Source organism: Bos javanicus, chromosome 26 (assembly GCF_032452875.1).
Source record: "Bos javanicus breed banteng chromosome 26, ARS-OSU_banteng_1.0, whole genome shotgun sequence".
NCBI lineage: Eukaryota > Metazoa > Chordata > Mammalia > Artiodactyla > Bovidae > Bos > Bos javanicus.
This window is the reverse complement of record NC_083893.1, coordinates 8,198,706-8,221,608: the sequence shown is the minus strand read 5'-3', so window position 1 is coordinate 8,221,608 and position 22,903 is coordinate 8,198,706. Positions and strand designations below refer to the sequence as shown.

At 38.5% G+C, this 22,903-nt stretch overlaps 1 protein-coding gene across 2 annotated transcripts in view; it reads left to right on the top strand.

Annotated features, from left to right (window-relative positions):
* PRKG1 (protein kinase cGMP-dependent 1) overlaps window positions 1-22,903 on the top strand; it is a 1,413,309-nt gene that overhangs the window by 159,047 nt on the left and 1,231,359 nt on the right. For both annotated transcript variants that reach the window (XM_061402665.1, XM_061402664.1), the window contains exon 2: window positions 20,157-20,323. In XM_061402665.1, coding sequence (XP_061258649.1) covers window positions 20,157-20,323 — 167 coding nt within the window. The remainder of the gene's footprint in view (window positions 1-20,156; window positions 20,324-22,903) is intronic.

Here is a 22,903-nt window from a genome sequence, read left to right as displayed (position 1 = left end):
ATGTTAAGTGGGTTAGCAAGGAGGAGGAACTCTTGAGAGTCAGAGAGAATAGCGGAGAAAGAGAGAGAGAGGAAGGGGAGGGAAGAAGAAGAAAAAGGAGGAAGAGGAGAAAGAAGAGAGAAAAACTGGAGAGAGAGGAAAAATTAGTAGACTGCATCATATAAGCAAAGGAAAGAGTATTTCAGAGAAAAAATATCCTGTAGCCTCTGCCTCTTTGCCCTGACTTCATGCAAAGTCATAATTGAGAAGTTTCTTGTGGTTCTCTATGTGTCATTTCTTTTATTTTTAAAGTTTAGTATTTATGGTTTTGCAAACTGGACTTCCAAGATAAAGCGTGATATTTTCTGCCACATTCTTTATGTCTTACAAAATGTTATTTTAAACTGATGATACTTGGAGAGAAAAAAAAAAACTGGTAAAATATGCATTTTTAAAAGCTTAGGTTTCATAAAATAAAACATACTTTTACACATGAATGTGTAGTTAAAATACATTTCACATGGTGTGACGTGTGTATGACAGTGCACACATCAGATTCCTGGGTCATACCCCTGCTGCAGCTGCTGCTAAGTCGCTTCAGTCGTGTCTGACTCTGTGCGACCCCATAGACGGCAGCCCACCAGGCTCCCCAGTCCCTGAGATTCTCCAGGCAAGAACACTGGAGTGGGTTGCCATTTCCTTCTCCAATGCATGAAAGTGAAAAGTGAAAGTGAAGTCGCTCAGTCGTGTCCGACTCTTTGCGACCCATGGACTGCAGCCCATCAGGCTCCTCCGCCCATGGGATTTTCCAGGCAGGAGTACTGGAGTGGAGTGCCATTGCCTTCTCCGGGTCATACCCCTAGGCCAACTGAAATCAAAGTTTTGGGTGAGTCCTATGTATGGCAACCCACTCCAGTATTCTTGCCTGGAGAATCCCAGGGACAGAGGACCCCAGTGGGCTGCCGTCTATGGGATTGCACAGAGTCAGACATGACTGAAGCGACTTAGCAGCAGCAGCATGTATCTTTACAGAATCTTCCTGACTAATGCCCAGAGTGGGTGGAAAGTGGTCAGAACATGGAAATACTCTGATAATGTTAAATGAGGGTGTTCTATATAATGACTTAGAGACAGATGTGACCTAATTGAAACCTTATTGTCACCACCGTTAGGAAGAGCATGCTAAATAAGTTTCTCTGAAGAAAAGTGGCAGCAGGTAATGCGATAGAAGAGGAGAAATTTGGAGTTATCCCACTGAATTGGGAAGTGATCATCACAAATCCCAAAGGATATTCAAGGTTGGAGTTAGTGAGGCAGGAGTTTGATTTATAGTAGTTTGATGCTGTGACAAAGTGAGTGCCAGGTTCAGAATAACCAGCTGGAATAACATCTCTTAAGACCATTTAATATTGGAGAGAAATGGCCATACTCCTTTAAGTAATAGAGAGCTGAAGGTTCAGCCTGTGAGAGGAAATACCTTTGGGTTTTGCTGGAGGGATAACAGAGGACTATAATAATTTGAAAGTTACTTTTGAAACTTCCAGTAGGAAAGGACATGACAGCTTGGTGATCCCCATAATGTACAGGGGACGCTGATAGTGGGGATGTCAGGGAGAGGGTAAGAAAACTCTATGCTAAGTTTTGTGTAAGTTATCAATCGAGAATTTGGTTCCATGATGTTTGAGCTGAATTTCAAGTGAGCATGAACTGAACATGGATATACAGGTAGCTTAGCATGTCATCATTTCCCTGAAAGTGGGTTAAAGTTAAAATTATTCCCAAGTGATCCCATGAACAGAGGAGCCTGGTGGGCTACTATCCATGGGGTTGCAAAGTGTGGGACACAACTTATCGACTAAACAAAAACAATGTAATTTTTACTTATGTATTTATTCCCCACCATGTTCTCAAAGAATTTAAAGTATTTAAGAAACTAGGTTTAATGACTAAAATTATCCATGAATGTGAGAAATAAATAGTAAATATGATAGTAACTCAAAGAGTCAAAAGTGAAATGAGATATTCATTTTATTAACTATGAACAAAAACTTTGCTTTATTGACATTTATTAACTATGAACATTTATTAACATTGCTTTATTGACATTTATTAACTATGAACATTTATTAACTATGAACATTTATTAACTATGAACATTTATTAACATTGCTTTATTGACATTTATTAACTATGAACATTTATTAACACAAACTCCCAGTACTGTGTTCAATACAGAAATGGTCATGATCCTCATGATGCAGTCATTTCTATGAATGGTGCCCTTTATAATACAATTCTAAGCTTAGGAAATAAATGGAGGGGAGAGTAATGAGGCTTATACGATGTCAGATGAGTCAATGTATGATTAATATTGGGTCACTTTCATGCTCTCTACTGCCTGCCTTTCTGCTTAATGGTTCTTTATCTGCAGTAACTTGGTACAAGCATCAAATCTGTTCAACAAGTATCTTGTCTGGATTATCCTGTTGCTAACAAGTGCATTTCCTCCACACTAAGGAATCCTTCTCACTCCAAAGATGACAGTGCAATTTTGGTTTAATTCCTGTTGATGGCCATTTTGCTTTTATACATGAGGAGGAATCCAGTCTCTTAAAGTATTCAAGATATTTTTTAAAATAGATAATGTGACCTCCTCCTTGCATAACCTTACCACAACAAACTTTGCAGACTTAGTAGAGATATATGTAGAATGTGTGGTATGTGTGGTTTTTTAAATGTGAAGGATGACAGTCAAACTTACTGGCTTTGTTTCAAGTAATTCTGTTTCCAAGCAAGTGTCAGTTGCTGTGATACCCTTATGCTTAAAGTAATCTGAGGAATAAAGTCATTCTTGAATATTTTCAAGTGATTTAAAAAAAATTAGAACAGAGGAGATCAGTGCTTATTGTTAATTAAATTACAGTGTTCATTGATAATAATTATTGAATCATGTCAGAGGTCGAAAGGCCAATGTTTTAAATCTAATCGTATTGAGAAGAATATATATATATATGTATATATATATATATATGAACTGAAACACTTTGCTGTCACCAGAAACAATAGTTTATTATAAGTCAACTGTGTTGTTCAGTTGATAAGTTGCATTTAACTCTGTGACCCCATACACTACAGCATAAGCAACTGACAAACAACTAATCTCAAAAATATACAAGCAACTCCTACAGCTCAATTCCAGAAAAATAAATGACCCAATCAAAAAATGGGCCACAGAACTAAATAGACATTTCTCCAAAGAAGACATACAGATGGCTAACAAACACATGAAAAGATGCTCAACATCACTCATTATCAGAGAAATGCAAATCAAAACCACAATGAGGTACCATTTCACTCCAGTCAGAATGGCTGCAATCCAAAAGTCTACAAATAATAAATGCTGGAGAGGGTGTGGAGAAAAGGGAACCCTCTTACACTGTTGGTGGGAATGCAAACTAGTACAGCCATTATGGAGAACAGTGTGGAGATTCCTTAAAAAACTGGAAATAGAACTGCCTTATGATCCAGCAATCCCACTGCTGGGCATACACACTGAGGAAACCAGAATTGAAAGAGACATGTGTACCCCAGTGTTCATCGCAGCACTGTTTATAAATAGCCAGGACATGGAAGCAACCTAGATGCCCATCAGCAGATGAATGGATAAAGAAAGCAGTGGTACATATACACAATGGAGTATTACTCAGCCATTAAAAAGAATACATTTGAATCAGTTCTAATGAGGTGGATGAAACTGGAGCCTATTATACAGAGTGAAGTAAGCCAGAAAGAAAACACCAATACAGTATACTAACGCATATATATGGAATTTAGAAAGATGGTAACAATAACCCTGTGTACGAGATAGCAAAAGAGACACTGATGTATGGAACAGTCTTATGGACTCTGTGGGAGAGGGAGAGGGTGGGATGAATTGGGAGAATGGCATTGAAACATGTATACTATCATGTATGAAACGAGTCGCCAGTCCAGGTTCGATGCAGGATACTGGATGCTTGGGGCTGGTGCACTGGGACGACCCAGAGGGATGGTACAGGGAGGGAGGAGGGAGGAGGGTTCAGGATGGGGAACACATGTATACCTGTGGTGGATTCATTTCGATATTTGGCAAAACTAATACAATATTGTAAAGTTTAAAAATAAAATAAAATTTAAAAAAATTAAAATAAAACTAATCTTATCAGAAAATACGTCTCTGACAAGAATCAAAAGTTAGTTATTCCTTCTCCCTGGAACACTTCTTTCCATCGCTTGCCTGACTGACTCTTCCCTATTTCTGGTATTTCTCATTCCTTGTGTATGTCTCTCATTCATCCCCAACCATAGGGTTGTTTGGTCCCCAGGAACTTGTAACTTCTACAATTTGGGCTTCTACTTCAGCCCATCTCAGTAAACATTCAGTTGCTTAAGCGGGAAACCTGTGACTGTTCCCTTTTCCACCTCTTCACATTCACTCTACCAGTAAGTCCCATAACTTTCACTTGCAAAATATATTTCCAATTCATTCACATTTCTGCCCATCTCTACTGTCAACCTCTTCACCTCAGCCATCCCATGTCTTGTGTGAGATTAGTGCAACAACATCTTTTCCGAGCTGTCTTTCCCTTCTTCTTCCACTTGAAACTGCTTCAGTTTCTTCACTGAAATCCTAAGTGGTCCTTTGCAAACATAAGTCAGACAATGTCATTCACCATCCTTGTTTCACCCGTGAATAGCTTTCCATTTCACTAGGAGTCCAGTTCTCTCCCACAGTCTGCAATGGCATGTCCCTGCTCCAATCGCCTAATTCATCTCCAGCCATCCTTTCCCTACATCAAAAGACTCTGCCATTTCTAAATTGAGCCTGAAAACATTCTGTTTCTCCTGCTTTGAATTCCCTTCTCTTAGATCTCCTATGGGATGGTTTATCTCATCCTTCAATCTCAGAATACATATTTTCAGACAGGTCTTCATTTCAGATTCCAAATGGATCTTTTTCTTGATTCTCTACTCAGCATCCATTTTGTAACCCTCCAAATATTTTCTCTGGAGAAGGCAATGGCACCCCACTCCAGTACTCTTGCCTGGAAAATCCCATGGATGGAGGAGCCTGGTAGGCTACAGTCCATGGGGTTGCAAAGAGTTGGACACGACTGAGCGACTTCGCTTTCACTTTTCACTTTCATGCATTGGAGAAGGAAATGGCAACCCACTCCAGTGTTCTTGCCTGGAGAATCCCAGGGACGGGGGAGCCTGGTGGGCTGCCATCTATGGGGTCACACAGAGTCGGACACGACTGAAGCGACTTAGCAGCAGCAGCAGCAGCAGCAAATATTTTCTCTGTTTTAACAGGTGTTATTTGTTGGTTTACCTGTATGTTGTCTGTCTTCTCCTACTAGAATGTGAGCTGTGTTTCATTTTCTCATGTGTACTCATGTTGTATAGGAAGCACGCAAGAAATGATTGCTGATGGAAAGAATGAATGAATGGTGTAAGGGTCAGGCTGAACAGACTGCTAGAGCAGCTAGTAGATGTACAGCTGGAGCAGGATGGTCTTTTTTTATCTTGAAAATGCAGTGACTAGTAACATTTATTAACCATCAAAAGTATATTTGCACAGAAGATATACTTACAAGAATTATTCAAATATAACATCCCAGTTAAGTATGGAATCACTGCTGATCAGACAAATCAATCACATTTTCAGTGTATAATTCCTTTAAAAAAACTTCCTCCTCTTCATGATTATGTAAAAGACATGCTTTCTATTTTTTTTATTTTATCAATTTTTAAATTGGAATGTAGTTGACTTAGAATATTGTGTTAGTTTCTACTGTACAGCAAAGTGGTTCAGTTATACACACATACACACATAAAACTGATAATACATACCTAAAAGTGATTCAGTTTGCTATACATCAGAAATTAACATTGTAAATCAACTCTTTCAAATATTTTCTATTATGATTATCATATGATAGAGAATACAGTTGTCGGTGCTATACAATAGGGTCTTGCTGTTTATCCATTCTCTCTGTAAAAGCTCACCTTTGCTAACCCCAAACTCCCACTCTATCGCTTCCCCAACCGCCTGTACCTGGGCAACCACCAGTCTGTTCTCTGTCCATGAATCTGTTTCTTTTCATTGATAGGTTAATTTGTATCATTATATATCCCACATATAAGTGATGCCATTCAGTATTTCTCTTTCCCTTTCTGACTTACTGCACTTAGTAAGATTATCTCTAGTTGCATCCATGTTGCCACAAATGGCATTATTTCACTTTTTTATGGCTGAGTATTATCCCATTATATATACATACCACATCTTCTTTACCCATTCATCTGTCAATGAATGTTTGGGTGGTTTCTGTGTCTTGGCAATTGTGAATAGTTGGATCAGCCTGGTTTTGAAGAAGGATATGGGATGGAACTTAAGTGTAAGATCAAACAGTTTTCTAGCTAGCATGAGTAATTCATTTCTGGAAGTTTTTATTGGGAAGGTAAGGTGAGAGAACGTGTCCAAAAGGACTGCAAAGATAAAGACTCAGAAGACTCTCCTGGGAGCTCTCTGTATAGCTCAAATCTGTCCACAAGTAAAGTTAGAGCATCATCATGGCTCACCTCCTGCTCTTCATATTTTTTTGTCCTATTGCCAGCTTTCCTCATTCATTCTAGAGGTTGACAAAAATGTGGAAACCATGCAAGCTCTGTATACAAAATATTTGCCCAACAGTCCCTGCACCTTTTAAAGCACATTTATATTTGTGAGTGAGTTATAACCCAATCACTCCAGGAAGGAGCACCCTGAGATTCTGGGAGCCAAGATTACAGAAATATTCTGGAAACACAACCTCCTATTGGTCCTCTGAATCCTTTTGTCCCATCTCTTAGCTGCAGCTTGAAGAGCCATTGTCTTGGGCTTTATTCTGCCTGAACTGCCTTTGGCTTACATTGTTTAAGCTATTTATCTCTAGCCCCCACTTTTACTCAGTGTCCCACAACCTCAGGGACCAGCTCTCCCCTCTTCTCCCTCCCTACAACCTCAGTAGCCCAGCTCTGACTTCTGGAACCTTGAACTGGCAAAGCTCTTTGAGTTCCCCCTCTGCATGACTTGAAGCATCCGTACAGTGTTAAGTCACATTCCTGCAAATATGTTGTTTGCAATTCAGGTGCACTTTTGTTATGAACCCCATGTCTTTGGCATTTATTTATTATATTCATCTCCTTGGCTTCACGGCCTGCCTAAACCTCTTTATGGTTTCTCTGTTTCTTCTGTCTTTCTCTTGCTGATGGTTGTGACCTTATTTCACAACAGTTACATTTTAAGATTGATCTTGCAGATTTGTAGGTGTGGTTTACTTCCATAAATATAGCATTCATGTCAGCAGCAACTCCAGGTCACTTTTTACATCACTTCGTGGGTAATTATTGTTGTATTTTAAACCCATCAATCACTTTTGCTTGTATTTATATGCAGTGGCTGAATTTGAACCTAGATTTGTTGTGTTGGAAATACAATAAATATTAGCTGTGACTGTAAGGGACAGAGCATTAAAGGGCAGCATGGTATAAGATGACAGTGAATTCAAGTTATAAAATCACATTTATTTCTCTTTCTTCTTCCCTTTCTCCCTTTTTTCATACCCTCTCTAACTTCTTCAGTAAAAATTTAAGGTAGCTACCTTATTGGATTACAGTATGTGAACCATTATACTAACATATTATTAAGTTTATAAATTTTTTATATTTTAGATTTTTCTCATAGGACTATCAATACTTACATAGAAAGCATTTGCTGTTTAGATTCTTATATTCAGGCTTCTCAAATATATGTATATTACATATCATTAGTTACATTAATTACAAATGAGTGACTTTGAGATTTTCTTGGAATATTGTATTTTTTATCTTATAAGCATAAAGAGAGCTTCCTTTATTGTTTTGAATTCAAATGCAGACACTCGCCTGAAGTAATAGTAAATTTTTTTAATGCTTTTCCCCCTCCATATTTATATATCAAATCCATCTGAGGCAGGGTTTGTAGAAAGGAAAGGAGATATGCTCAAGACAGAGAGGAGAGAACAAATGTGTGAACACTAAAATCAGAATAAGTTGAGTTACATTGCTGAATTCAAGAGGTGTTTCTGTATGAGAATATATCTGTCTGTAAAAGCCACGAGACATGCTCAAACTTCTGTAATGTGAAGAATGAATTAGATCAGAAAGGGAATCTCTCTGAATGAACCATCACAGAATTTTTTAAACTATAGAATTATTGTCAAATGGCCAGAGTTCCCTGCTGATACTGCTTCAGTGGATTTGTTGAGTCTTTGTCCAAGAGAGTTTAAAGATTAAAATGGCCAAAGGGATACGGAAGACAGAGAGAGTGAGAGACAGAGGCAAAGTGACAGAGACACAAAGAGAAGAAAGGCATCAAGAGACACAGAGAGAACATGAAAGGGCGTGTAATGAAGGAGGGTTTGAACAGTGTTTATTTCAGGCTCGCAGTCAGGAGATCCGAGTTCTGCTTTAATCTCTTACTTAAACTGAGTCCCTTGGACTGCAAGGGGATCCAATGGGTCAATCCTAAAGGAAATCAACCCTGAATGTTCATTAGAAGACTCATGCTGAAGCTGAAGCTCCAAGGCTTTGGCCATCTGATGTGAAGAGCCAACTCACTGAAAAGACCCTGATACTGGGAAAGATTGAGGGCAGGAGGAGAAGGGGGGAACAGAAGATGTTGGCATCACGGACTTGATGGACAGAGTTTGAGCAAATTCCGAGAGATAGCGATGGACATGGAAGCCTGGCATGCTGCAGTCCATAGGGTGACAAAGAGTCGGACACAACTTAGTAACTGAATAATGAACAACAACCATTGGTGACTTTGTTTTTTTATGTGTCAAATCGGAATAGTAGTAACATCTGTCCTACCTTTTGCATAGGTTTTTGGCAATCATAGAATGAAATGTTAGATGTGGAATTGTTTTGAAAGCATGAAATGCTTTCTGAAGGTAAAAGATCATACTGTCCAAGCACAGCATTTTTACTTTAGCAGTATTAGTGGTAAGTAAGAAGAATATTTGCTTTTGGATTTTATAATTGTGATAGTTTATTCAAATTGTGAATAAAGTTAAGTATTGTGTTCCTAGAAGTGATTTAGTAGAGGGTGGCTTGGGTTTAAGTCAAATGGGTTTATGTTTAAACCCTGTATCTACCCGTCAGTACTCGCTGTGCAACATTGGACAGGTTATATGCTCTGAGCCTTGGTTCTGTGATGGTAAACTTATCAAGTCATTGTGAGACTTACATGAGGGGTTGCTTTTCATTGCAGTACATGGAGTAACTCCTTAATAAATATTAGTTGTAGTAGTATTAGTACTACTATTATGATGATGACTTTTGCTGTCTTTATTGGTTAATTTTTTCACTTTGGTTAAGAAGCCTTGAAACTTCAGAGCTTTCATAAGTAGCATGATTGTTTGGTTTTTAAATTTTAATTATTTAAAAAAAAATCTCAGTATATATGCCATCTCCCTTCAGGCAGAGTCAAAATGTAATGTATTGAATGTATTCTGATGTATTAATTCCCTGATATCTCAGTTGGTAAAGCATCCGCCTGCAATGCAGGAGACCTCGGTTCTATTCCTGGGTCAGGAAGATCTGCTGAAGGGATATGCTACCCACTCCAGTATTCTTGGGTTGCAGTACAAGTTTGCTGGTAAGGAATCCACATGCAATGTGGGAGACCTGGGTTCAATCCCTGGGTTGGGAAGATTCCCCTGGAGAAGGGAAAGGTTATCCACTCCAGTATTCTGGCCTGGAGAATTTCATGGGCTGTAGAGTCCATTGGGTCACAAAGAGTCACACACAACTGAGCCACTTTCACTTTCTTAATGTATTAAAGCCCAATGTAAACAGCTGTTTGGATAAGAAATCGAACCAAGTTCATCAAAGTAGATGATCTGCCTCCTTACGACCTGTAGGTCAGTGTAGCAAGCTAAATTTGGCTCTCATTTTCTGGAAGCATCACCAGAGGAAATAATGAATGACCCATGTCATAATTTTCAGCCAAGAGGAAGTGTGCATTTGGGGTGTAGGGGGGTTGGTAGCAAAACATGTTATTTTCCTGCTGCTGAATCCAGATAAATGTAAGGTAATTTAAAATGTTAGGTAATTTATCTCAGAGATTAACTCTGAGAAGCAACTAAATAAGATAATTTTTCTGAAATGATGTCTTTAATGATCGATTTTAAAGTCAAGCCTTTGCAGTAATTGAAATGACAGCACATAACACATGGCGATGACGTGAGCTGTTGGGTTTCAAAGGACTAGACAGAACATCATGGCTCCCACTCTGTGCCCTGCAGGCAGGGTCACCCTGGGTGATGAGGAACTTAATGGATGTTCATTGTGTGACCATGCTGACCTTGTTGTGAGCAAGTAAATGCCAAGAGATCTCAGCTGTGTGTGTGTACTGAAAGATAAGAAAGAAATTGCTTTGACATGTTGAGTTGAAATTGGACATGTAAATATATGCCAAATGTTTTCTTCCCCATCATTGCTCTGTTTTTGTTTTGCAGTTTAGATCTCTAACTTCAAAAGTAGAGTTAATCATAGACGATCCAGCCCCATGGTTCTTATATTTTGGAATGGAATGTGTGTGGTCTCATTCTTCCGAAATTCTTATGATCGTTATTCTCATGGAAAGCACTTTGCAATTCTTCTGTGAAACCCCATGGTTCTTCCTCAGTGGTATGAAAGGGGAACTACAGAACAGGAGTTTGAGCTGGGCTCTTTTGGAGACTGCTCTATTTTGAGTGAGGCTCACTAGTGTGAAGTAGCTGCTATATGCCTCTCTGGAGCACTGAATGACTGCAGTAGTTGAAAGGGAGATTTTAATATTGATTTTTTTGGAAGTTGATGAATACCTACAAAGAGCAATACATTTTTTTTCCTTTAATTAGTACAAGTTTGCTCCATCTGTTAACATCTAACTAGTGATTTCAAGAGCTACTTAGCATCATTCCTAGTCAATAAGAATGAGTATCAGTTCAAAAGAATAAGCCGTAAGTGATAAATCAGCAAACAAATATCTTATGGGTCAACCACTTTTCACCTTGACCCAAATCATTATTTTTGTTTAGAGTTACAATATCTAAATTTCAAGTGGATACTGATCTACTTTAGAACTATTAAAAAAAATAGAAATGGCAACTTGAAATTATTTGGGATGCATTTAATAGAAGATTAATATCATTGGCCACTTAGGAACTACATTGCTATCATAATATTTTGGCCCAGTGTTTCCAATGTTTTGTATCGTATGCTGATTATAGATATGAATGCTGCAAATAGTCTTGATTTCTTCATGACTGTTTTGTGATAAGATTGGGATAGCTATGGCAGAGTTGCTTGATGTGAAAATTTAGTCTGAAACTTGTTGAAAACTGATTTTCAGTTTTGAGGAAATATCTCAATTGGCCCATAGCTTTTTAGGATTGAATTTTGTCTTTAAAAATGTGAGCTGGTTGATATTTCTTAGCTCTATACCTACAGAGTTCATTCAAGAAAGCTGTTAGGCTAGAAATAGGATTTACTGTTTGGGCAGAATCTCAACAGTTGAGGCGGTGAGAGGACTACTCCAGGAGTTTTCTCGCTTCTAGATGATTCATTGAATATTTCACAGTATATAGATGGAGATATCTTCCCACAGTGACTCCTGGAATTAGATGCTTTTAAGGCACCCTAGGGAAATGGCAACCCACTCCAATGTTCTTGCCTGGAGAATCCCAGGGACGGGGGAGCCTGGTGGGCTGCCATCTATGGGGTCGCACAGAGTTGGACATGACTGAAGCGACTTAGCAGCAGCAGCAGCAGCACAATGACTATATCTGAGTAAAAGAACTGTGAATTACAGTTGACGTTTGGACTTCTGACCTACCAACTGAATATACTTTACTGTAGATCAAGGACCAGGAAAGTGCATTTAAGCTTCTTCTGACATGTGAGCCTAATACTGACCTTGAAGCGCTAAAAATATTTAGTGAGTGCTTTTTATCAGTCAAAAGTTGATTATCAGTTCAGTTCAGTCTCTCAGTTGTGTCCGACTCTTTGTGACCCCATGAACCGCAGCATGCCAGGCCTCCCTGTCCATCACCAACTACCGCAGTTTACCCAAACTCATGTCCATTGAGTCGGTGATGCCATCCAACCATCTCATCTCCTGTCGTCTGCTTCTCCCCTGGCCTTCAATCTTTCCCAGCAGCAGAGTCTTTTCAAATGGGTCAGCTTTTCATATCAGGTGGCCAAAGTATTGGAGTTTCAGTTTCAACATCAGTCCTTCCAATGAACACCCAGGACTGATATCCCTTGGGATGGACTGGCTGGATCTCCTTGCAGTCCAAGGGATTCTCAAGAGTCTTCTTCAACACCACAGTTCAAAAGCATCAATTCTTCGGCACTCAGCTTTCTTTATAGTTCAACTCTCACATCCATACATGACCACTGGAAAAACCATAGCCTTGACTAGATGGACCTTTGTGGACAAAGTAATGTCTCTGCTTTTGAACATGCTGTCTAGGTTGGTCATAACTTTCCTTCCAAGGAATAAGCGTCTTTTAATTTCGTGGCTGCAGTCCCACCTGCAGTGATTTTGGAGCCCAGAAAAATAAAGTCTGACACTGTTTCCATTGTTTCCCCATCTATTTGCCATGAAATGATGGGATTGGATACCATGATCTTAGTTTTCTGAATGTTGAGCTTTAAGCCAACTTTTTCACTCTCCTTTTTCACTTACATCACGAGGCTCTTTAGTTCTTCTTCACTTTCTGCCATAAGGGTGGTGTCATCTGCATATCTGAGGTTATTGATATTTCTCCCGGCAATCTTGATTCCAGCTTATGCTTCTTCCAGCCCAGCGTTTCTCATGATGTACTCTGCATATAAGTTAAATAAGCAGGGTGACAATATATAGCCTTGACGTACTCCTTTTCCTATTTGGAACCAGTCTGTTGCTCCATGTCCAGTTCTAACTGTTTCTTCCTGACCTGTATATAGGTTTCTCAAGAGGCAGGTTAGGTGGTCTGGTATTCCCATCTCTTTCAGAATTTTCCACAGTTTATTGTGATCCACACAGTCAAAGGCTTTGGCATAGTCAATAAAGTAGAAATAGATGTTTTCTGGAGCTCTCTTGCTTTTTCGATGATCCAGAGGATGTTGGCAATTTGATCTGTGGTTCCTCTGCCTTTTCTGAAACCAGTTTGAACATATGGAAATCCATGGTTCACGTATTGCTGAAGCCTAGCTTGGAGAATTTTGAGCATTACTTTACTAGCGTGTGAGATGAGTGAAATTGTGCAGTAATTAGAGCATTCCTTGGCATTGCCTTTCTTAGGGATTGGAATGAAAACTGATCTTTTCCAGACCTGTGGCCACTGCTGAGTTTTCCAAATTTGCTGACATATTGAGTGCTGCACTTTCACAGCATCATCTTTTAGGACTTGAAATAGCTCAACTGGAATTCCATCGCCCCCACTACTAGAGTAGTGATTCTTCCTAAGGCCTGCTTGACTTTACATTTCAGGATGTCTGGCTCTAGGTGAGTGATCACATCATTGTGATTATCTGGGCCGTAAAGATCATTTTTGTACTGTTCTTCTGTATAAAGCTGATTATAGAATCTTTGTAAAATATTTTAAAATTGCTTTTGCTGATATTCATTCTTAGTAATAATTTTAACTATTTTTTAAGTGCCTAGAAGTCTTCATCAAATGAAGGCATCAGATATTGATTTGATTCTCACATTTCTGGCCATGTTTGGGGCATATTTACAGCTGCTTGGTTTGTGTTCAGTGGGACTGTGAAGGAAGAGTGCATATCTTTTAGACCTTTGGACATAGCTTGAAATTGGAGATGAGATCTCATTCTCTTCTTATATGTAAAAGTTGCCTGAGAATTAGTGTTTTGAAATATAGCTAAGTATAGGTGTTGTGTGACAATGGTTTCCAGGAGTTTCAGTCATAAGAGCTCCTTATTATCAGGATAATGCATTATACTTTAAATATCTGTTAATTGATGAAACACATGACATAAAGCTTCTAGGAACTCAGTAGCAATTTAAACTAAACTTATCTCTGTTTTGCAAATAAGTTCATCCACATAGAGAACAAACATACAGATAGCTAGGCGGGAAAGGGAGGGCAGGATGGATTGGGAGATTGGGATAACATATATATACTACTATGTGTAAAACAGATCACTAATGAAAACTGACTGTATTGCAGAGGGAACTCCACTGAATGCACTGTGGTGACCTAAATGGGAAGGAAACTAAAGGAGTGGGGATATGTGTATATGTGTGGCTGATTCACTTCGTTGTACAGCAGAAACTAACATGACATTGTAAAGCAGCTATATTCCAATAAAAAAGTAAATTTACATTATGTATTCCTTATGCCAGATATATTACCTGTAAGTCCTACCTCTTCTTATCATCAACGCTTCACTGTATCCCTAAGGCTTTAGAATGAAGTAAAACTCTGTATCACTGCCTTCAAGGCCCTGTGAGACCGGATTCCTGCCTGCCTTTGCAATCTTATTCTCCTTTTCCTTTTCTTCTAGCTCACTCTGTGCTTCAGCCTCATAGGTCTCCTTACTGAATATTGATTGGATAGATCAAGTTCCTTCCAGTCTTTGAACCTTCGTATTTGTTTTTCCTTCTACCCAGGATGCTCTTCTCTGTGGATTCTATGATGCAGTCCTCAGCTTTGAGAAGCCTTCCTGACAACTTGTTCTGAAACAACCTTCCACACTATCTGACATAACACTAGTGCTCTATGGATATTGCAAGCCTCCTACATGATATCCACAATATAGAATATCCTTTCCTGTTTAGAAAACTAATGAGGCTCTGTTTATCTGTAGTGAATAATGCTATCTCTCTTGTTAGAGAGGTAGGTTATATTTCCCTATGCATACCTCAGATTGCCCACTTTATCTAAAGTTGTGTAGAAAGACAATTAGCCTTTGTGTATATTTGGGAATTTTCTCTGCAGTAAATAAATGGGGAAGTGGGCTTTCTAATTCATTTTCTTAAACTTTGAAAATCTGGAAGACCTGTTGCTAATCCTGGCAAAGGTTATCTGGGGATATTATACCATCTAATGAAATCTTTAAGGAAGGAAAGGATCATCATGTTAGTTTTAGCATTTATAAATGAAGGCACACTAAATTCTTAGGGTGTTAGGAAAAGAATCTATATCTGATGTGTTGCAGCCAACAGACTGGCTCATATAAGAACTGCTTGTTAAATTTTCAGGAATTTTGCAAGCAGGCTGACTTTGCATTAGTAGCTTGAAATTGGCTATGGTGGGAGTATTTATACCATGGAAATTGGCAAACACTACAAACCAGGGCTTTTTTTTCTCCCTGGAGAGTGCATTTAACAGCACACTATTATATAAAGCCAATATTTCAGAGGCTGACAATTTGATGATGAGAAATCAATAGGGCCAGCTTGAAATAACCAAGTTACTTTTATGGTTGTTTGGATTGAAAAAGTCACAAATTTTGAGTGTGGAAGAAAGAGCTTTTTTTTAAAAAAAGAAATAGATTATTTGTACACAGAAGCAGACATGAAGGATTAAAAAAAAAATCAAGATCTTTGTATTTGCTTCTTTCGCCTTTCAGGTCAGGCTGCTGAATTCTTGCAAAATGTTGTTAAGATATATTCTTGGGGTTAGGGCAGATAGTCACCTTCTGGAACTTGCGATAGCAGCTTTCCTCAGCTCCCACACTGATAACACAGCTCAGCTGATCCCACATGCAACATCACATGTTAGTTACAATGAGTGTGTTAGACTGCTTCTTCAGGGAAAGAAAAAGGTTCCAAGAAGAGTTAGGTGCAGGCTCGGATTGATTATGGCTTACAGTGTTGAAGCAAGTGGAGACCAATGAGAGTTGCCCTAAGGTTTCAAGCCTTCAGTGGGAAAGGACTTAAAGGAAAATTACCTGAAGAGGCAGGGCTTTGAGCATTGCTCACTGACAAGAACATCTTTGAGATACACCACTCTGCGAAGGCAGAGAGGGATTATTTGGGATATTTCAGAGGCAAATGTCGTTGGGCAATACCTCTATGAAGGGATAAATGGATAAATGATAAGACACAGGTCCTATATTTCTCAGTTTATTTTAAAGTACTGCAAAGGCAAAGGCGAAAGCCTCTGGTTAGTTTCTTCAGGGAGATTGAATGTTCTCCACTTAAAATTAAGTTGGAAAAGCAAGCACGTCCTGAAATTCCTTTCCTCCCCTCCAGTTTTTGGTAAGCACTTGGAAAATTCGAATAATTCTAAGGGATTCTGTAAGACTAAGTTGTGTCATCTTTCCTGATGTCTTTATGAAGCAGGTTAATTGTACTGTTTATGAGTAGAAAGAAAGTGGCTTTCTTTAGTCATCTTTGGATGTAACTAATTATTTTCTTGGAAGAAGGCTTTATTTTTAATCTTGAAGCATTTCTAGGGCTTAGATTTTAATGGACCACTATTATTATTTCCCAAAGGATAAGATACCATCTGTAGTTAAACAAGTTGGGACTCTGGGATTGATAATATCTAGTCTTTAGTCTTTATTATATTAAAAAATATGAACCCACTGGTGATCTTACACTCTGACTCAAGGAAAATAAAGGAATTTTTAATAAAGAGAATATTATGCAGTTTGATTAAAATTAATTTCTTAAAGATCAAATAAGTCCTGTTATTTGGAGAAGCAGTCCTAGAACAGTAGATCTCAGGAGTCACTATGCAGTTGCTGTGGGTTCTTGACCTTGAGGTCAGGAATGGTGAAGATAATTAAGAAGGGAGAGCTAATGAAAATCATAGATGGGGACAGAGTTTTGCATCTTATATTGAACATTCAATGGAAACAACTCTCTGCCTCAGGAGAAATAAGATTTTAGGAAGAAAAAATTAAAAAAAAAAAGGACTTTGAAGGAAACATACAGTTAAATAGTTCTGGCAAATTAAAGTAAAATTCTCACAAACAGGACTTTTTAAATAGACTCTATTCTGAAGCTCTATTCTGGCCATTCATCACCATCTGTTCATGAAGTGAAAATTCCTGCCATTAGTTTTTTAGACACAGGCCATGTGAAAGAGAATCTATTGTAAAGAGTAATATTGATTATACCAATAACAGTTGACCAGTATTAAGTATCTCAGAGAAGGCAATGGCACCCCACTCCAGTACTCTTGCCTGGAAAATCCCAGGGACAGAGGAGCCTGTCCTGGTAGGAGGCCATCTATGGGGTCGCACAGAGTCGGACATGACTGAAGCGACTTAGCAGCAGCAGCAGCAATATTAAGTATCTAAGTCATTATTGAAACAAGCAGTAGATTTTTATCTTTCGAAAAGCATGCCCGTTCTAGAAAATTTTAGAGAAAAAATGAAGGAAAAAATATAATTCTGTCACCAAAGGCAACCAATGCCAACATTTATTTCCTTTTGATACTGTTCTAAGTCATGACCGCACACTCTGTTACTACTTCCTGTTACTGCAACTGCAGTTACTACCACCACCTTTTCACCCAACATTTACTGAAAGTAACATTATCTTTTTACCAATCTTCATATATCTTTTCAGTTTTATTGAGAAATAACTGACATACATCAGTATATATATTTAAAGTGTACAGCATGATGGTTTGATTTACATATAATGGGAAATGATTATCACAGTGTTTAGTTAACATTCATCATTTCATGTAGATAAAATAAAAAAAAAATTCCTTGTGGTGATAACTCTTAGGATCTACTCTATTAATTTTCCTATGTACCATATGGTAATGGTATCTATAGTCATTATTTTATATTAGTATTTATCTTATGGCTGGAAGCTTATGCATTTTGATCACCTTTCTCAAATTCTTCCTCCTCCTCCCTCCCAACACCACCTCTGGTGACCACAAATCTGAACCCTTTTTTTCGATGCGTTTTTTTTTTTTTTTTAATTAGACTCCACATAAAGTGAAGTCATACAGTATTTGTCTTTCTCTGATATATTTCACTTAGAAAAATGCCTTCAAGATTCATCTGTGTTTTTAGGAATGTTAGGATTTTCTCATTTTTATGGCTGAATAATATACTATTGTATATCTATATATCTATATCTAGATCCAGATAGACACACATCACAGCTTCTTTATCCATTCATCTATTGGGGATGCTTAGGTTGTTTTCATGTCTTGGCTATTGTGAATAATTTTACTATGAGCATGGTAATTCAGATTTTTTTCCAGTTATTGTTTTCACTTCCTTTGGGTATATTCACAGAAGTAGAATGACTAGATCATATGGTAGTTCTAGTTTTTAATTTTTTGAGGAATCACCACACTGTTTTTCATGGTGGCAGTAACAATTTACATTTCCACCAACATTTTATAAGGGTTCCCAACCACCATTTGTTATTTCTCTTTTTCCTGTGTGTGATGGCTATTCTAATAGGCATGGAGTGATGTCTATTGTGGTTTTAATTTGCGTTTCCCTAATGACTAGAAATGTTGAGTGTCTTTTCATGCGCCTGTTGCTGGCTGGTAATTTTTAAAATACCACTTTACATTTTATAAAATGGAAATTCAGAAAAGTAAGACAACCTGCTAACTTTTAATACATGACAGGACTAGGATTGGGACCCAAATATATATAACTTGAAAGCCTATTTTTTTGCATTTCACACACACACACGCTTTCATATTCTAAAGACTATTCTGTTTCCTCCTTTTCCACTTAAAAATAGTATAATAATTAATTCCCTGCCATTAACTCTTCACGAAGAGTTTAATTGCCTCAAAGCAGCCCCTTTTAAGTGTATTTTTCATGTTGATAGAGTTTACATTGTTTTCATTTTGATGTGCACCTTTTTATTCACTCAGAACCAAATCATTGCAAAAGATAATGCGTGAAGGCTGGATCAGTTAGACTGAGGTCTAGAGTGGAAGTCAGCCAGAACTGGGGAGTGCGGACGCTGTAGTCAGTGTTCATCACTGCAGGTTGCTTCCCTGAAAACCACTCGTTAAGCAAATGAAGACAAAGACCGGCTTGTAGCCAGCTGCTGTTCAGATTAAGATGTTTAATATAAAATTCCAGATGTGCTTCTTACCCTCCATGTTGTTAAGGTCTCTATGTGTGTCTCAACCAGCTTCTGACTTCTCTGACGGTACTCTGTGCTGCTCTTGACGCAGTATTTCTCCATTTCCCTTTACTTTGATTTTTATATCCCAGGAAGCTGTTTGGTATTTCTTTTCCCAGAGAATTAAATGATCACCCTCTTTCAAGTTCTGAAAAACTTTCCTGTGAACCACTGAATCCCAATTAGAGAATTTGTAAACATGTTTCCTAGAGACTACCTGTTTAATCCCACGCTTAAGCTATGTTGTGTAAAACAACTTGTTCAATAGAATTTTATCCGCCTGGTTACCTCCATGTAAGCTGCTTGAAGAGGTAAATATTCTCTAAAGAAGCATGAGATATGGATAAAGAACTTTCACATGTATATCAGCTGTTCTGAACAGCTAATTAAATATCAATTCTTTATCATCTTTTTCTTGAGCACTTGTACTATATATAACCGGTATTGTAGTAGACACTGGGCATAGAGTAGAGAAAAGAAATACAAACTGTCCCTGCCCCCAGGGAGCATAATATCTGGTGGAAGAGGCACCTAAAAATAAGTAAACATACTGTGTTTACTATAATTGTATGCAGCACAGTACATCCTGATATTCTTTTATCATTTATAAACATAGTAATAATAGTGTTTCTTCTATAAAATTTTGTTGTATTTTGTTCCCATTCATTCTTTAGCTGAGTTTCAAGCTTCAGTTTAAGATGTTTGTCCATTGGTTTGCCAACAGTCTTTGGGTTTAAAAAAAATCCTGAAGCAAAAAGAAACTCTGTGATTTTGCTTATTTACTGGTCCCATATTCGTTTAATGATACTTTACTTAAAGGGAAATTTCTCAGTGTCTTTCCTGCTTCCATGGAATTACTCTTGGGCCAGTCAGGAAATTCTGGGATTCCTAACAAGAAAATGTATGCCTGACACTGGCTCTGCTCAACCTCACAGATCGTGGAAGCGCTTGTCAGTTGCACCAGTAAATCTTCCCTCTCTTACCGCAGGTCCAAGGATCTCATAAAGGAGGCCATCCTTGACAATGACTTTATGAAGAACTTGGAGCTGTCACAGATCCAAGAGATTGTGGATTGTATGTACCCAGTGGAGTACGGCAAAGACAGCTGCATCATCAAAGAAGGAGATGTGGGGTCACTGGTGTATGTCATGGAAGGTATGCTGTGTAACCGTGTTCCCCTGACATTCAAATATTCTCTTTCCATCTTATCAGCCTGCACACAGAGGGCAGTGCATTACATGAGACAATTCCATTTTTCTTTTTTGTTGTCGTTGAGAAACAGTTCGAAAAGAGGGAGAACACTGTTTAGACACAGAGGTTGATTAATCATGTGAAGTGTTTGTGTTTAGAATTATTAAAATGAAAATCTAGTCTTTTTTCAGACATGGGGAAAGGATAACATGAAAGAAAACATTGCTATTTATTGCCCTGCTTAAGACCACACACTGTCAGATCATTGAGCAAACTCAAAGCTTCAATGGAAGCTCAAGTCTATTGGAAGTATTTTTGGTCAGATAATCAAAGTATCTTGAACTCCGCTTTTACCTCCCAGTATATGACTGGCTTTCTGCTATGTTGCTTCTGTAAAAAGAGAATGTTTTCAGTGTCTCCTATGTGTCTGATAGAGGTGGATCATAAAGGTTGGATAGTGTATTAACTTCCTGATTATTAAGAGTGGTAGCTTGTTTCATAAATCTTGCACAAACTAAGATAGAAACTGCTTAAAAAAACTGAGGCATGCACTGTATAAATATGTTTTATGCTTCTGTATATTTTCACATTATAAATTTTTTAACTTGAAATTTATAATGGCGTGTTTTCCTTTTGGGGGACGAAAAAGCCTGAAATCATGAATGAATCAGCTGAGAAGAAAGTGAGTTCAACGATGTCTATAGTAGAAGACCGTTGGCTTAGAAAAGTCACAAATCGATTTATTTGGTGGCAGTTAGTGTTTTACAAAGCATTCATGCTGGTGTCCTATAACTGCCAGTTTTACAGGTCATTCAGAAGAGAGGTGTATTTGGCCAAGTCAATTAACTTCTCTGTTTCACCCAACTTATGAAAAAGGAGATACTCTCTCTTTCTGGCTGTGGTTCTCCACTGGTGATGAATCTGTCCCCCAGGGACATCTGGTGATGTTCAGAGACATCTGGTTGTCACACGTTGGGTAAGGGTGGGCATGAAGGAGGCTCCTGGTGTCTAGAGGCAAAGAACAGGGGTGCTAATCAACAGGCAGTGCGTGGCCCACAACCAAGCATGCCCTGTCCTTAGTGCCTGTGCTGAGAAATCTTGCTTTCTACCTTCTTTGCAGGACTGTTATGAAGTTAGTATGAGTAAGTTGTGTGGGTATATAATGTAAAGTGTAAAACATTGTAGAATAACAATCAATATTATTTCTATTAAATACTAGAGAGTGTGTAAAAAAGGTTCTTTCTACATTCGTCATTCACCTTTTAATTTTTCTTTGTGATTCTTTCTTGACATACTGAAATCAGGCATTTGATATTTATTAATTTCTATCACTTTTTTCTTTATGATTTTCAGCTTTGTGTCAGTGTTACAAAGTTTCTCCCCACGCCAAAAGGATGTAAATGTTCGGTTAGGCTTTCCTCTGACAAAAACAAAGTATGGTAAACAAAAACACAAACAATATGTACTTGGCAGAGAATTGCAGGGAAAGGAGGTGAACTTATAGGGAAAGGGTGGATGTGGGTAGTGAGCAGGAGCAATGAGAGAAGCGGAAGAAATATAGAGAGGCCAAGTGGAGACTATAAATATAGAGGCGAATGTTAACAGCTGTTAACATTTAGACACCAAGTTTAAAGCCTTTCTGAGATGATATTATATCAGTAGTTTCATATTATTTGATTACTTATGTATTTTATTGACCAGGCACATTTTTAAGAACACAGATATTGTATAAAGCAGAGTGTACTTTACTTCAGTCATTTTAAATACTCATTGATATTCCAACAAAGGTCCATCTAGTCAAAGCTGTGGTTTTTCCAGTAGTCATGTATGGATGTGAGAGTTGGAGTATAAAGAAAGCTGAGTATTGAAGTATTGATGCTTTTGAACTGTGGTGTTCGATAAGACTCTTGAGAGTCCCTTGGACTGCAAGGAGATCCACCTAGTCAACCTATAAAGGAAATAATCCCTGAATATTCATTGGAAGGACTGATACTGATGTTGAAACTCCAATACTTTGGCCAGCTGATGCAAAGAACTGACTCATTGGAAAAGACCCTGATGCTGGGAAAGATTGCAGGCGGGAGGAGAAGGGGATGACAGAGGATGAAGTGGTTGGATGGCATCAGTGACATGTGGACATGAGTTTGAGTAGGCTTAGGGAGTTGGTGCGGAGAAGGTGATGGCACCTTACTCCAGTACTCTTGCCTGGAAAATTCCATGGACAGAGGAGCCTGGTAGGCTGCAGTCCATGGGGTCACGAAGAGTCGGACATGACTGAGCAACTTCCCTTTCACTTTTCACTTTCATGCATTGGAGAAGGAAATGGCAACCCACTCCAGTGTTCTTGCCTGGAGAATCCCAGGGACAGGGGAGCCTGGTGGGCTGCCGTCTATGGGGTCACACAGAGTCGGACATGACTGAAGCCACTTAGCAACAGTAGCAGGGAGTTGGTGATGGACAGGGAAGCCTGGCATGCTGCAGTCCATGGGGTTACAAAGAGTTGGACATGACTGAGCGACTAAACTGAACTGATTGAATTCCATT